Source organism: Loxodonta africana, chromosome 24 (genome assembly GCF_030014295.1).
Source record: "Loxodonta africana isolate mLoxAfr1 chromosome 24, mLoxAfr1.hap2, whole genome shotgun sequence".
Taxonomy (NCBI): domain Eukaryota; kingdom Metazoa; phylum Chordata; class Mammalia; order Proboscidea; family Elephantidae; genus Loxodonta; species Loxodonta africana.
This window is the reverse complement of record NC_087365.1, coordinates 35,887,481-35,904,504: the sequence shown is the minus strand read 5'-3', so window position 1 is coordinate 35,904,504 and position 17,024 is coordinate 35,887,481. Positions and strand designations below refer to the sequence as shown.

The 17,024-nt window shown below is 39.7% G+C and overlaps 1 protein-coding gene across 2 annotated transcripts in view; it reads left to right on the top strand.

The window, feature by feature from the left end:
* The window catches only part of NDRG3 (NDRG family member 3), a 95,662-nt gene that overhangs the window by 33,887 nt on the left and 44,751 nt on the right, over positions 1 to 17,024 (top strand). For both annotated transcript variants that reach the window (XM_023550214.2, XM_010591661.3), the window contains 4 exons: positions 7,848 to 7,953; positions 9,047 to 9,167; positions 10,965 to 11,027; positions 12,494 to 12,554. In XM_023550214.2, the coding sequence (XP_023405982.1) occupies positions 7,848 to 7,953; positions 9,047 to 9,167; positions 10,965 to 11,027; positions 12,494 to 12,554 (351 nt within the window). The remainder of the gene's footprint in view (positions 1 to 7,847; positions 7,954 to 9,046; positions 9,168 to 10,964; positions 11,028 to 12,493; positions 12,555 to 17,024) is intronic.

Below are 17,024 nucleotides of genomic sequence, written 5' to 3'. Positions count from 1 at the left end.
TAGATAAGAATTATTTTAGGTGAAGGGAAAGACAACACAGTATAGGAGAGGTCAGCACAACTGGACTAAACCAAAAGCAAAGCAGTTTCCTGAATAAACTGAACACTTCAAAGGCCAGCGTGGTAGGGGTTTAGGGACCATGGTCTCAGGGGACATCTAAGTCAATTGGCATAATAAAATCTATTAAGAAAACATTCCGCATCCCACTTTGAAGAGTGGCATCTGGGGTCTTAAACGCTAGCAAGCAGCCATCTAAGATGCATCAATTGGTCTCAACCCACCTGGAGCAAAGGAGTATGAAGAACACCAAGGATACAAGGTAATTATGAGCCCAAGAGGCAGAAAGGGCCACATAAACCAGGGACTACATCAGCCTGAGACCAGAAGAACTAGATGGTGCCCAGCTACAATCAGTGACTGCCCTGACAGGGAACACAACAGAGAACCCCTGAGGGAGCAGGAGAGCAGTGGGATGCAGACCCCAAATTCTCGTAAAAAGACCAGACTTAATGGTCTGACTGAGACTTGAAGGACCCTGGTGGTCATAGCCCCCAGACCTTCTTTTAGCCCAAGACTTCAACCATTTCCAAAGCCAACTCTTCAGACAGGGATTGCAGTGGACAATGGGATAGAAAATGATAGTGGGGAAGAATGAGCTTCTTGGATAAAGTAGACACATGAGACTATGTTGGCATCTCCTGTCTGGAGGGGAGATGAGAGGGCAGAGGGGGTTAGAAGCTGTCCGAATGGACACGAAAAGAGAGAGTGGAGGGAAAGAGTGTGCTCTCTCATTAGGGGGAGAGCAATTAGGAGTATATAGCAAGGCATATATAAGTTTTTGTATGAGAGATTGACTTGATTTGTAAACTTTCACTTAAAGCACAATAAAAAAAAAAGTAACAAGGGAAGAGAAATGATTGGAGATGACATACTTAGAATTGATGAGAAAGGAAGAAAGAGTGTACTCCCTAATAATCAATGACATAGCTGACCTATTTACTGTCCGCTTAGCTACTTCAGTGTTGCTTAATTCTCTTTTCCTTATGGGAATATTTAGAAGTTTGGTACTAGAGCTGGGGCAGATGCTATAGCTTCTCTGTGTGTATGATAAATTGCTTAAAAAAAAAAAAGAAACTCCTTTTGTGTATAGTCAGAAACAAACTCAGAAAAGTACAAAAATTAAAATTACCTACAATCCTGCTACCTAGAGATAACCATACATTATTTTATTTCTTTCTAGTTTTTACGTTTATATTCTGGTTCTCAGAACAATGCGTGCTCATAGTGGAACATTTGGAAAGCATAGAGAAATATAAAGTACCTAGGGAAAAAGCTCATAGCTATAACCCAGCAACAATTATGTTAACATGTTTAGTGTCACGATATGTACTTAAATTTTTATATAAGCAATTCATTTTTAAGTTTATATGGTTAAAGTCATACTGGATGTACAATGTGTATTCCCTTTTCTGACTTAACATTAGAACACAATCCCATTTCCATGTCATTTTAAAACTCTCATAAAAATAATTTTTAATGGCTGCCTATTATTTCACTATATAGCTGTGTCGTGACTTTACTATTAAATTATTATGTCAGTTAGATTGTTTTCCTTTTTTTCTATTATAATGTGTTAAATTCACTGAACATTTTTGTGCATAAATTTTATCTACGTTTGGATTATTAGATGAGTTCTTGGAATGAGCATGTTTAAGGCTCTTGGCGTATCTTGTCAAATTGCCTTCCACCAATTGAACACTCAGTAAATACTAATGGAGAGTGGTGAAGAGGCTGATAATAGAGTGAACTGACAGAAGCGGAGTTCTTGCTCCTAGGATAATCTAGGCACAGTCAAGGATTGCATAATTGCATGCTGGCTGTGTAATTGTAGTTGCTCTTTAGAGGACTGATTTATAGAACCCCACTGTGAGAACTGGTTTTCAGTTTTTTTCTAAAGGGGTTTAAACAGCCTTAAACACTTGCAGGTCACTTAGTCAATAGGCATTGTTACAAAGTAAGAATTAAGTGAAATAAATATTCTGGAAGTTCCTTCTGTAGTGAAGAGGTCTTTGGATTCAACCACCTGCTGCAGTATGTGTTAGGGAGCTTGAATCAGCTCCATGCTCCCTTGACCTTAAAAGCTACCCAGAATGTGGCCCCAGTCCACCTTTCAGCCTCGTGTCATGTCCCACTGCTTCCCTTTATACACCCCACCCTCTGGAAAAACTGGAATTATTGCTGACCTACCTTCACTTCCAAAAACCTGGTGGCGTAGTAGCTAAGAGCTACGGATGCTAACCAAAAGGTAGGCAGTTCAAATCCACCAGATGCTCCTTGGAAATTCTATGGGGCAGTTCTACTCTGTCTTATAGGACCACTATGAGTTGGAACCAACTCGATGGCAGTGAATTTGGTTTGGGCTTACCTTTTCTTCCACTTTGTGCTTTTCACTCTGATGGCCTTTGTTCACAGTTCCTCCCCCTAGGTGCCCCCCTTTTTTGGCTTGATTGTATTAAGTTGTAAGGATACAAGGGACTTTATTCCTCTTTGAGGGTAGGGTAAGAACTTTATAAAAAAAGCTGAAGTCCTTTTTTATCACCATCTCCTAACCTCAGTTCTCTTTCCCCTGTCACTCGGGGTCTATTTCTCAGACAAGCCCTGTCACATCATTGACATGATGGCTGCCAACTGCCCAAAACAAATCCTCCCAGCTGAATACCCATACTGCTAAATGATCTTTACCTATAATTTTAGGAAAAAGTCCAAGGGAGGACTCTCATTGGCCTAGTGTGTATCACATGTATGTGGGTCACATGTACATCCCCAAACCAATCACTGTGCTTAAGTGAGTCAGGTGTTTGAGCTGACCAGACCTGGGTCCCTTCCTACGTGGACTTTCTTAGAAAGTCCATGTTCTGAAGGTGTTCTGGGCTCTTGTGTGTGAGATAGTCATTTACTCTCTTTCTCCTCATTGTTAACCAAGGCTGTGTGAAGAAGAATTGGAGCTAGTTTGGAAGGAGGGAAAGACAGATTTTAGATTGACATAACGCAAAAGAAGCTTTCAAGTGAAGGGAGTGACTTTTGAGAAGGCTGGGAGTTGTGAGTGATTGAAAAGTATAAGCAGATGTTTAAAAAACTGTTAATTGAACTAGGCTTAAGTAAGGTGCAAGATGGGAGAAAGTTGGAGCTAAAGTCAGGCAACATGTATTATGGAACTTTAAAAAGGGAAGTGTGATCCATTAATAGGCAGAAAATTGAGAAATAATGAAAATTAAACAAGATCATGCAAACGAACTCTATAATCTGTAAACCACTGCACAGAGGTAAAGTAGTGGTGGTATTATATCAAAAAATACTACGAAATAGCAAAAACTGTACACAAAGTTCATACAGTGACCTAATTATTTGAAACAATATTCAGAATAAAATATTGACATTTCCGAGACTATATTGTACAGATTTACCTAAACAATTCTAGACTGGCTAGGGAAGGGAAGAAGTAGTAATAGACATGAAGTGATCATAATTTAACTGAGTTCAAAGAAGCATAACAAATTAAATTGTTCAATTTTGGTGAAAGGACATTTAACTGAAGGCAGAGGACTCAAGGAAAAGGTGAAAAGTTGGTTATTATCAAATAACGGTGATATCTTAGTAGAGAGAAATTACAGCTTTGATCAAGAGGGAGAGGAAGTCTAGGATGGGAAAGTGTACTGGGGACCTATACGATTTCAAATTGTTTTATAAGCCTGGAGAATAAAGGGATCATGTTCAAGAAGTACATAGCCTTGGAGATGGTAAACAAGCAGAAAGTGGTAGGGGAGATCTATGACCAGAGCCTATTAGAAGCCACCTTGGGCTGTGCCTTTTGAGCGTAGGCTCTCATTGTGTAGTCACACCCTATTCTAGAATGCTGTGGTGGGGGTAACTGGAGAAACAGCCTGTAAAACAGATGGTAGTTGATTAAAGCAGAAAAGTGGCGGCAGCATCAACCTGCAGTGGCCTGACCATTGAATCAGCTCTGTAGCCAGGGTCTCTCTTGGTAGCACACTCAACTCCAGATGGATTCTCAGACTAGAAATATAATCACAAGGCCACGAAGGCTATTCTTAGGAGTTCCCGTGAAGGTGAGTGCCTCTTCCTTTTCACATTCTTCATTCTGCGAAGAAAAACGTTTACATTCACATACTTTGAAATGAAGAGGAACTTTGAGACACCCCAAATAGGGCAACAAGATTGATAATAAGACTCTGGACTCTTAGCACTTTGATCGTTACACAATATGAGGGTGTGAAATTATGGGTCGATAGGAGCTGAGATCCACTTAAAAAGGAGAAATTTTGTAAAGAGCCAGTTTTCACTCTGACTTTCATGCAGATGACCAAATAATGACTAAGTAGTTACTTTGCCCCAGTCTCTTCGTCTACTTTCAGCTTTCTCTGTTACACCATCTGTTATAACTCCCTTTTCATCATCTTTCTCTTGAACTCTGACAGCTTACCCTCCCCCCCCCCCCCCAGACTACCACCTTGGGGAAGTCCTGCTAACTTTAGGGTCAAAGCGTGGACTGGTTTCTCCCTCAACTCTGTACGTTGTTGTTAATTGCCATCCAGTCAATTCCAACTTATGGTGACCCGATGTGTTACAGCATAGAACTGCTCCATAGGATTTTCTTGACTATAATCTTAACGGAAGCAGGTTGCCAGGCCTTTTCTTTCGCAATACCACTAAGTGGGTTCAAACCACCAACCTTTAGGTTAGCAGTTGAGTGCAAATTGTTTGCATGACCTAGGTACCTCAGCTCTCTTTCCGTTACCCGATCCATTGCCTTCGAGTCATTTTTGACTCATAGCAACCCTGTAGGACAGAGTAGAACTGACTGGCCCATAGGGTTTACAGGGCTGTGAACTTTACAGAAGCAGATTGCCATATCTTTCTCCCAAGGAGCAGCTGGTGGGTTAGAACCTCTGACCTTTCGATTAGCAGCCAAGTGCTTAACCACCGCCATCAGGGCTCCTTCAGCTCTCTGTAGAACAGTTGAAATAGTGGAAAAGCAGGTATTGTGAAACTTTGGCAGCCGTAGAAGTCCATTCTGCCTTTGCTGAGACCTTGCATTCTCTTGTTACAGGAACATGTCAGGATGACAAGTTATATACTCTCTTCAACTTGGATGCCCCTGTAGTGTCACTCCATCTGGCAGGGCTGTCTTCTCCCTCTCCCTCTTTATTCTTTCTCAAGAAATAAAACATAGCAGATACTGAAGCCTCCTTGGGTTCCCTTTCAGAAACTATCACCTCCCTTTCCGGAAGGAAACAAAGTTCTAAAGTTAGTGTGCATCCTTCTGCTAGTTTTTGTTTATACTTTAAATACATGTAAACATAGTGTTTTTTTTTAATCAACAAAAGTGATATATTGCCTAAACATCCTTCTACATCTTTTTTACTCAGCATTATGTTTTTAAGGTTTTCTCTATGTATTAATTTAAGCTTATAGTTCTAGTTCATTCACTTTTATTTGTATTTCATTATATAAATATATCCTAATTTATCTATTCCGTACTAGTGAATATTTAGGCTGTTTCCTTTTTTTTTTTTTGCATAGCCAAGGCTGCAACATACATCTCTGTGCATGGTTTTGTTTTATATTTAAATTTTTATTATTTTTTTGTAACCACGTCTGACAGTCTCTTTAAATTATACCTAAAAGGAGAATTGCTATTGGGTATCTACCTCTTAACTTTACTAGAAATTATCAAATTGTTCTCCAGAGCCGTTATACCAGTTTACATGCCTACCAGCAATATATGAGAGTCCTTATTTCTCTACATCCTAGCCAACATTTGGCATTATCTGACTTATAAATTTTGCCATTCTGGTGTGTGTGAAATAGCATCTCATTGAATTTAATTTGCACTTTCCTGACTTCTAGTGAGGTTAATGTCTTCCCCCTTAATTTTCTATCAGAACTCTATTTCCCTCATAGTACTTACACTAGCTGTTGTCATGGGTTTGTTTATGTGTTGATTATTTGCCTCCCTATCTAGAACATAAGCTTTGTGAGGGCAGAGATCACATCTCTCTCTTTTACTGCTTCATTCCCAGAGTTCGGTCCAAGGTCTGCATGTAGTAAGTGTTCAATAAATAATTGTTTAATCAATAAACCTGGGGGGCCATTGAAGATAAACTCTACTAAGTGGTGGACCACAGAGAAGCAGATTTTCCTCTGCAGTCTCTCTGGGTACTTGACTCTTCCTCTAACGGTTAACTCCAGGAGTATTCATCCTCCCTTGGGAAGATCCGTACTTTACTCACAAGGATATGGCCTTGCCAGGACATCTCAGTAGCATAATTACATAAGAACCCAAACTCAGTGAGTCTGATACTACTCTAAGAGAAGAGCTCACACAATAACAGAGATTTATTTCTTTCTCTTCCTCCCAGCCAAGCCCTGCACTTAATCAATTCACAGTGGCAGATTCTCTCTTTCATGTCTTCTGTTTTTCAAGCCAGTTTTGAATAGGAGGTAGCAGTCATAAAGAATAACATACAAATTGATTCACTCATAGTTTGATTTGATAGAGGTATCTATCTGAAGCAGGTAGATACTCCAGCCTGGGACTTATGATTTGAGAAAAACCAATGCCCAGTTAGCCTAAGATTGTCTTCTATGTCCCACATTATGTAAAAAATTGAAGCTCTGATGAGGTTCATTATCAGATAGGAAATTAAGAAGGAAGCCTTTTGCCTTTGTTGGGATTCTTATTGTCACAGTTAATGTTATCTTATTTATTATAAAATTTTCTGAGATAGGTGTAGACCTCACCAGCAGAAATTCACTAGGCTAGGCATGGTAATTTTTATTTTTGAGAAATATAAAAGTTGAAGAGGACTAGAATAAATTCAGTTAACTCTTGAACTGTCCCTTTCTTTTCCACCCTACCACTCTTAGTGTTGGTCCCATTAGCTCCAGTCACATCCTATTCCAGCTTTATTCAGTTCTTGACTCTTCTCTGAACTTTACACATTGCCTTAGTTAGGATCCTTTGGGATGCAGGGAACAAATCCACCCAAGCTAGCCTAAACCAGGAAGCAATCCAGGCATGTCTCCAAGTTCTGGTGCACACACAGCAAGAACCAGGAATTAGAACAGTGGAAATGCCTACTAAAATCTCCCAAGTTTATTTTCAAGAAAAGCTGAGGCTGGAATCTCTTAGTTTAAGTTACAAATTCCCTGGGAAGGATGCTGAGCCAGCATGGGCCAGATGCTCACCCCACTCCAGTAAGACGTAGCCGTAAGATTATGTTGTACAAACATGGCAGCCAAGCACCACTCCTGTAACACGTACATGGCACAGAAGGGCAGCTACTAGGAAAGGGAGAGATTCTAGGCAGACACACCAGTAGGTGAGGTGTCTGCTGAACTTATAAGTTGCTGAACATATGTTCAAAGGCTCTGAAGCCTCTGACTTTTTACCCAGAATTTCTTTGTCTTCTGCTTCCTTAACTTTGCTTCCCCCAGTTTTACGTGGCTCCTTACCCAACTTACTGATCTCCTTTTCCATGGCCAATTCCTCATGGATTCTCAAGAGATCCCCCCTGACTTCCTGTACTCTTAAGTGAGCTTTGTGGACGAGAAGGTATATTTTTCTTCATATGTATTTATTTAACTGAAAAGAATGAAAAGTAGGAATATGCTGTATAATATAACATCTCTCTGGTATGCTTATAGTTCGGTGTTGTGACCTGCCCCAGCTAGTGGGAAATGGTGGAAAAGCAGGTATTGTGAAACTTTAGCAACCAAGAAAGTCCATTTTGTCTTTACTGAGACCTTACATTCTCTTATTACAGGAACATGACATAGAAACAGCTCATGGTGTGGTCCATGTCACTATAAGAGGCATACTGAAAGGAAACAGACCAGTTATTTTGACGTATCATGACATTGGCCTCAACCGTATGTATTTGATTTTATGCCTTCCCTTTTTATCAGAATACTTAATCTTTGTATATTAATAAACAAAACAAAAGCCCTATATTCTAATAGAGCAGAAGTTTCCCTCTCTTTTTCTTATCCTTCACTTCTCATTGCTACATATGTTAATGGCAGGGTAGGTTCCTGAAAGTACGGAGGGGAATGTGGTTTGGCGGATATTGGGATTATATCTTATCGCATATTTGCTAAAGGACCGAAGATTATATGATGAACTTGTTAAGAAAGTAACACTGAAATCAGTTTTTTCTTTAAGTCTGTACTACTTTAGCTTTTTTCATGTTTCAGGTTAGAAAATCCAGAGTTTGAACTTTGTTGTGAGCTCTTCAGTGAGTTAGTAAAAGTGTTCTTGCTAGTGAGTTAGTAAAAGTGTTCTTGCTAGTGAGTTAGTAAAAGTGTTCTTGCTAGAGCCTGTCATCACTGACTTTAACCTGACTTTTCTAGATGGTAGTATAAGATTCTGGCTCTAGCCACAGGCACAAAGAGTCTGTATACATACTTTTTCTTCCATACTTCTCTGGTTTTCAGAGGTGACCTGCATTTGAGGCTACAGTCCCTTTTTTTTATAGCCTCCTCAGCATTAGAAGTGATTTAAGCAGTTAGACTAGGAGGGTAGAAAATGAAGCAGCCCCTCCTTGTACCTCAGCAGTTTTGCCAAGAGATAAACTCCCAAATGGGGAATGTAAGTGACCCAAGATATTCGTTCTAGCCAGGCTCTTGGGATATAGTCACTGTCTCTATGTTGGATAAGTGAATAAAGTGAATGACATATGACGGTAGTAGGGGTGTTAAAATTATTTTATGCAGCACCAGGATTGGTTTCCACTTTGTAGACATTGTGTAGATGAGAATTAGTTGTTCTGAAGTCATTGAGATGTCTGGTGTTCAGTCTTTAGGACAGTTTGAAGCAGATGGATTGTCTAGACACCTCATGTTAGAGGAGAAGTGATTAAAAAGGAAAAAAAGAAGACATGAGCATGATATGACATTGATCAAGTACGGGAGAATTGGGGAGAAATGGAGAGCCTGTGACTTATGGGTGTTTTTACTCTTGCAGACAAATCCTGTTTCAATGCGTTCTTTAACTTTGAGGATATGCAAGAGATCACCCAGTACTTTGCTGTCTGTCATGTGGATGCCCCAGGCCAACAGGAAGGTGCAGCCCCTTTCCCAACAGGGTAAGGTCACAACAAGATCTTGTAGGAGACATGCACTCAGAAAAGCAAATGACTGAAGTCCAGTGGGAGGAGTAGCACTTGCTTCCCTTCCCACTTGATTTTATCACAGCCTACAAGTTATATTTATTAGCCAGTCACCCACATATTTTCTCTCCTTAGTCTGAGAGGACTGTAATGTACCATCTGTTTGGGAAAACTGCATGTTTTCCCATTTCCATAAATGACTCTCCATAGCAAGGACCTGGCTCCCTGTAATCACAAGGCATAAGTGTCTAGAGCACCCACTTCTCGCTGTCTATAATCTGTCCCCTTCCTCATCTAAAGTCTGTTATTTTTATGTCCCTCCCTGAAATCCCCACCTACCTCAGGCCAAATTCTGATCCTTCTGAGCTTCCTGGGAGCACCTCCCTAGCCTCACCTCCCCATTAGTGATTGGAATTTGAATATTTACATAACCATTTATTCTGAGAGGCTGCCCTTTTACAGTAAAAGTGCAGTTTGACTGAACTTGGAGGTCTCAGCCTCATCCTAAGTCTGCTTTATGTGGCAGAGCCACAGTCTGTGTCCCCGACTCTTCTTGAGCAGAGTGCTTACTGGTCGCAGAAGCAAAGACCTTGCAAGGAGGAGTCAGAGCACAAGCTGTGGGTTGCTAATTGTTCTCTGCCTTTACTCATCTCCACAGCTGCCTTTGCCCAATGCCTCCTATGAAATAGATCGTTGCAGACAAATAATAGTTAACGCTTCTATAGTACGTAAACAATGTGCCAGACACTGCTTTAAATACTTCCCATGTATCACCTCATTTAGTCCTCACAACCCTATGGGATAGGTTTACTATTATGTCCATTTTAAAAGTGAGGAAACTAAGGCTCAGAGAAATTAAGTAACTTGGCAAAGGTTACATAACTAGTAAGTAGCAGAGCTGTGATTTGAACCCAGGCAATCTGGCTCCAGAATCTGTTATTGACTATGTCCAAGCTGTTGGTCTCTCAGTGCGTATTAATTAGCCTGTGATCAGCTTATAGTCATCAAGATTTGGATCCAGTTTTTCTTTTCTCTTTTGTTCACGAATAGTTCAAAAGCACTTCGTTTCTTAAAGTGTTCAAGCAGAGGTAGGCTGACCTCCCTGTTAGGTATAGAGCAAACCCTGCTTCATATAGGAAGTCGACTTAAGACCCCTCACATCTCTGATTCGTGCAAAGAAAAGGCTGTATCTGTGGTTGCTCCCCTCTTTTCTTGGATCCTAGTCTGGATCTGCTCCTGGGTTTGCTTAACCATCTCAGGATATTCAAATGCAAATAACAAAATAACCATGTTCTCCTATGTCTAAGTGAAACAGAATCATCCCCAGATTGGCGACTACGTGCCTAGGCCCAGTAAGACTTTCCTTCTGCATTTAGCTGCCTAACATAAGCAGCAGACCAAGAGCCATTTCCTGAGCTGACTCTTAACTGCTGGAAGTTCGCTGAGCCTGAACCCCAATTGAAGTGATTGTTAGAGGTTTGGAAATGCCCTAAGAGAAAACTATATTACTTCTTTCTTTCAAGTGGCTTCCTCTGGGCCCAGAGACTGCTCTTTGGGATGCAGAAATGGGTGGTTTCTTTTGCTTTCTTCTTAGCATGGCAGTCCTAAAGAGTCACAAAATACGCCACAATCATTTCCAGGCACTAGATCACCTCCTTTGAGCCTTTGGTGAAAAGGAATGCTCTTACCTAAGAACTCTGTGTTTTCCACCTGTTCTAGTGACTGGGAAATGTACGTGCATTCTAACTCAGGAGATATTCTTCTGGGTTTCAGGTACCAGTACCCCACAATGGATGAGCTGGCCGAAATGCTGCCTTCTGTTCTTACCCACTTAAGGTAGGTTCATTCACTTAAGATTCATTCTTACCCACTTAAGGTAGGTTCACATGGTTTTTATTAAGTTTCTACTGTTGGTGCAGGGTATATGATGGTGGGCAAAACAGAATAGTCACTACCCTCCTGGAACTTACATGTTAATGAGGGAAATAGTTAACAAGTAAGCAGACAAATCAACCTCCTCCTCACTCATCTACTATCTTTTTATCCGACTTTTCACATTTATGACGATAGTAAAAAATCTACCATCTGACTATTTTGCACATCAACGACGTACGTCTGGCAGTAACGAATGCCGATGTACAAGACAAGACTAGCGCTGGCTTTGACGGTTAAGGTTGTGTGTCAATGTGGCTAGGCCGTGATTGTCAGTTGTTGGCAGTTATGTAATGATGTAACTTGGCAGTTATGTAATGATGTACCTTAGCAGTTACGTGGTGATGTAATTTGGAAGTTATGTAATGATGAAGTCATCCTCCATTTTGTGATCTGATTATTCATTTTCACATAACACCAATTTCGCATAACAACCTGGTCTTTGGAACCTAACCGTGGAGCCTAACCGTGTCGATAAGTGAGGGGAGGGTGTAATCATAACTAAAGTGCTATAAAAAAAAAAAAAGATCAGTGGGGATATAATGATAGAGAATAAAGGCAAGATCTACATAGATAAGGCTAGTTAGAGAATGCCACTCCAAGAAGGTGTCATCTAGGTTGAGACCTGAAAGATAAAGAGGAGCTAGCTAGAGAACCAGGGAAAGAGGATTCCAGACAGAAGGGACAATATGTCCAAAGATCCTGGACCAGATGAGCATGGAGTGAAATTTGAGAAATAGACAACGACCAGATAACATAGGTCTGGCAGACCAGATAAGAACTTGGAATGTTATTCTAAATGCAAAGAAAAGGCATCAAAGGAGTTTTAAGTAGGGGAGTGATATCTAATTTAGTCTTTTAAAATGATCACCCTAGGTGTATAAATTGTACATCAGTAAAGCTGTTTAAAAATTTTAAAAAGGTTTACTGTAGTTGCAGAAAGAATGGTCTGGAGAGTAATAAGAAAACAGGGAGACTAGTTAAACTATTAACAATAGTTCAGGCAAGAGATAATGATGTTGAGGGGATGGAGAGAAATAGATGGAGTTTAAGAAATATTTTGGAGGTAAACTCTGCAGGCCCTGTTGATAGATTAGATATGGAGGCAAGCAGGAGAAAGAGCTATCAAGTATAACTCCCAGGTTTCTGTCATATTTCATTTAAAATCTTAGAAATCAACTTAAAAAAAGATGGTATCATTTTTATAGATAAGAAACTGAGGCTCAGAAACTTAAAGAGACTTGCCCAAATTCTCATATCTAGTTAACAGCAGAGTTAGGATTTGAAGCCAGGTGTTGTGTTCTTCCCATTATACCATGCTGCCACTAAATGGAGTTAACCTTCTCAATGTTGGTATGTCCCATTCACAGTCTGAAAGGCATCATTGGGATTGGAGTTGGAGCTGGAGCCTACATCCTCAGCAGATTTGCAGTGAGTACATGGAGGATTAGTCTTGACAGCCTTGGGGCTCTGCCTGGGTCACAGCTATTACTGCTGTGTGAAATGACCAGGTACTGTTCTGGGTCTTACATCAGTAAATTATATGTATATCTGTAAATTTTGTCAGCTCCAGATATAGGTTTGTGCTGAGTCTTACGGTGTAGTTAAAGTACCTGAAAACCACAAGTGAGAGCAGTACATCATCAATAAAAAGTAAGGCTTAGATGATTTTTTTTTTAATTGAACTTTAGATGAAGGTTTACAGAACAAACTAGTTTCTCATGAGTTGTACACACATTGTTGTATGACATTGGTTAACAACCCCACGACATGTCAACACTCTCCCTTCTGAACCCTGAGTTCCCTATTATCAGCTTTCCTCCTTTTTCCTCCTACGTTCCAGTCCCCACCCCAGGGCTGGTATGCCCCTTTAGCCTTGTTTTGTTCCATGTACCTGTTCAATCTTTGGCTGAAGGGTGAACCTCAGGAGTGGCCTCATTACTGAGCTGAAAGGATGTACAGGGGTCATACCCTCAGGGTTTCTCCAGTCTCTGTCAGACAAGCAAGTGTGGTCTTTATTTTTGTGTTAGAATTTTGTTCTTCATTTTTTTCCACCTCTGTCCAAGACCCTCTCTTGTGATACCTGTCAGAGCAGTCAGTGGTGGTAGCCAGGCACCATCTAGTTGTACTGGACTCAGTCTGGTGGAGGCTGTGGTAGATGTGGTCCTTTAGTTCTTTGCACTAATCTTTCCCTTGTATCTTTAGTTTTCTTCATTCTTCCTTGCTGCCGAATGGCCGTCCACAGGCTTTTAAGACCCCATACGCTACTCACCAAAGTAGAATGGAGAACATTTTCTTTATAAACTCTGTTATGCCAATTGAGCTATATATTCCCTGAGACCATGGTCCCCACAGCCCTCAGCCTAGCAATTCAGTCCCTCAAGGAGTTTGGATGTGTCTATGGAGCTACCATGATCATGCCTTATACAGGCTGTGCTGGCTTCACCAGTAATGTACACTGTCTTACCCTTCACCGAAGTTACCACTTATCTATTGTCTGTTACCTGTTTTTCCATTCCCACCCCTCCCTTCCCTCATAACCATCAAAGATTGTTTCTTTTTATATGCAAACCTTTTCATGAGTTTTTTCAGTAGTGGTCTCATACCATATTTGTCGTTTTGTGATTGACTTATTTCACTCAGCATAATGTCCTCCAGATTCTTCCATGTTATGTGATGCTTCACATATTCATTGTTCTTTAGCGTTGAGTCATACTCCATTGTGTGCATGCACCACAGTTTGTTTATCCATTCATCTGTTGGTGGACATTTAGGTTGTTTCCATCTTTTTTGCTATTGTGAACAATGCTGCAATGAACATGGGTGTACATATATCTGTTCATGTGACGACTCTTATTTCTCTAGGATATATTCCTAGGAGTGGGATTCCTGGATCATATGGTATTTCTATTTCTAGCTTTCTAAGGAAGTCCCGTATCGTTTTCCAAAATTGTTGTATCATTTTGCATTCCCACCCGCAGTGCATAAGAGCTCCGATCTCCCCGCAGCCTCTCCAACATTAGTTATTTTCTGTTTTATTGATTCGTGCCAGTAATGTCGGGGTGAGATGGTACCTGATTGTGGTTTTGATTTACGTTTCTCTGATGGTGAGAGATCATGCACATTTCCTCATTTGTCTGTTGGCCACTTGAATGTCTTCTTTGGTGATATGTCTGTTCATTTGCTTTGCCCATTTTTTAATTGGATTATTTGTCTTTTTGTTGTAGAGATGTTGGGTTTTTCCTCTAGATTTTAGAGATTAGACCTTTGTCTGATTTGTAATAGCCAAAATTTTTTTCCCAGTCTGTAGGTTCTCTTTTTACTCTTTTGGTGAAGTCTTTTGATGAGCATAAGTGTTTAATTTTTAGAAGATCCCAGTTACCTAGCTTATCCTCTGGAGCTTGTGTGTTGTTGGTTGTGGTTTGTATCTTGTTAATGCCATGTATTAGGGCCTCTAGCATTGACCCTACTTTTTTCTTCTATGAACTTAAAAGTGTTTGGCTTTGTATTTAGGTCTTTGATCCATTTTGAGTTAGTTTTTGTATATGGTATGAGGTATGGGTCCTGTTTCATTTTTTTGCAGATAGACATCCAGTTTTGCCAGAACCATTTGTTAAAAAGACTGTCTTTTCCCCATTTGATGAACTTTGGGCCCTTGTCGAAGATCGTTGAAGATCAGGTGACCATAGGTAGATGGATTTACATCTGGGTTCTCAATTCTGTTCCATTGGGCAATGTATCTGTCATTGTACCAGTACCAGGCTGTTTTGACTATTGTAGCTCTATAGTAGGTTCTGAGGTCAGGTAGCACGAGTCCTCCTGTTTTCTTCTTCAGTAGTGCCTTACTTATCCGGGTCCTCTTCCCTTTCCATATAAAGTTAATGATAAGTTTTTCCATCTCTTTAAAGAATGTTGTTGGTATTTGGATCAGTATTGCTTTCTATTTGTAAATCACTTTGGGTAGAATTGTCATTTTCACAATGTTGAGTCTACGTATCCATGAATATGGTATGTTTTTCCATTTATGTAGGTCTCTTTTGGTTTCTTGCCGTAGTGTTTTGTTTTGTATAGGTCTTTGGTCATTCTTTGTATAAGTTTTCTTTGTATAGGTCTTTTACATCCCTGGTTAGATTTATTCCTAAGTATTTTATTTTTTTAGGGGTATTATAAATGGTATTGTTTTCCTGATTTCCTTTTCATCATTCTTTCTATAGGTATATAGGAATCCAACTGATTTTTGTATGTTTATCTTGTATCCTGTTACTCTGCTGAATCTTTATATTAGTTCCAGTAGTTTTCTTGAGGAGTCTTTTGGATTTTCTTAGTATCATATCATCTGCAAGTAGAGACAGTTTAACTTCTTCATTACCAATTTGGATGCCCTTTATTTCTTTTTCTTTTTTTGCCTTATTCCTCTAGCTAGGACTTCCAACACAATATTAAGTAGGAGTGGTGATAAAGGGCATCCTAGTCTTGTTCCTGTTCTCAAGGGGAATGTTTTCAGCCTCTGTCCATTGAGAATGATGTTGCCCGTTGGTTTCGCATAGATGCCCTTTATTATTTTGAGAAATCTCCCTTGTATACCTATTTTATTGAGAGTTTTTATCAGGAATGGGTGTTGGACTTTGTTGAATGCCTTTTCTGCATTGATTGAGAGGATCGTGTGATTTTCTTTCCTTTTATTTATGTGGTGGATTACATTGATTAATTTTCTAATGTTGAACCATCCTTGCACACCTGATATGAATCCTACTTGATCATGGTGTATTATTTTTTGAATATGATGCTGAATTCTGTTGGCTAGAATTTTGTTGAGAATTTTTGCATCTAGTTTTGTATTCGTGATAGATACTAGTCTATAATTTTCTTTTTTTTTTTGGTGTCTTTGCCTGGTTTTTTTGCCTGGTTTTAGTATCAGGTTATGCTGGCTTCATAGAATGAATTTGGAAGTATCGCTCGCTTTTCAATGTTCTGAAATAGATCAAGTAGTATTGGCATAACCTCTTCTCTGAGTGTTTGGTAGAATTCTCCAGTGAAGCCATCTGGGCCAGGGCTTTTTTTTGGTTGGGAGCTTTTTAATTACCTTTTCAGTCTCTTCTCTTTTTATGGGTCTGTTCAGATTTTCAATGTCATTTTGTGTTAGTTTGGGTAGGTAGTGTGTCTCTAGAAATTTGTCCATTTCCTCTAAGTTTGTTGAAGTATAGTTTTTCATAATACTCTGCTATGATCCTTTTTATTTCAGTTGAGTCTGTTGTAATGTCCCCGTTTCATTTCTTATTTGGGTTATTTGCGTTCTTTCCTGTTTTTCTTTTGTCAAGTCAGCCAGTGGTATGTCGATTTTGTTGATCCTTTCAAAGAACCAACTTTTGGTTTTGTTGATTCTTTCTATTGTTTTTCTTTTCTCTATTTCATTTACTTCCACTCTGATCTTTATTATTTCCTTTCTTCTGGTGGCCGTGGGCTTCTTTTGCTGTTTTTCTCCTGTATGTTCAAGTTATGTAACTAATGTTTTGATTTTGTTGCTTCTTTTTGATGAATCTACTCGATAGCACTGTTTTGTCTTGTTTTGTTTAATATGTGCATCTAGTGCTATAAACTGACCTCTGAGTACTGCCTTTGCTGTGTCCCAAAGGTTTTGGTATGATGTCTTTTCATTCTCGTTTGGTTCTAGAGACGTTTTGATTCCATCTTTGATTTCTTCTGTTACCCAGTGGTTTTTAGGCAAGGTGTTATTCAGTTTCCATGTAATTGATTTTTTTTCCTTACTCTTCCTGTTGTTAATTTCTATTTTGATGGCATGGTCAGAGAAGATACTTTGTACTATCTCAGTGTTTTGGATTTTGTTGAGGGTGGCTCTGTGGCCTATTCTGGAGAATGCTCCATGTGCATTAAAGAAGAATG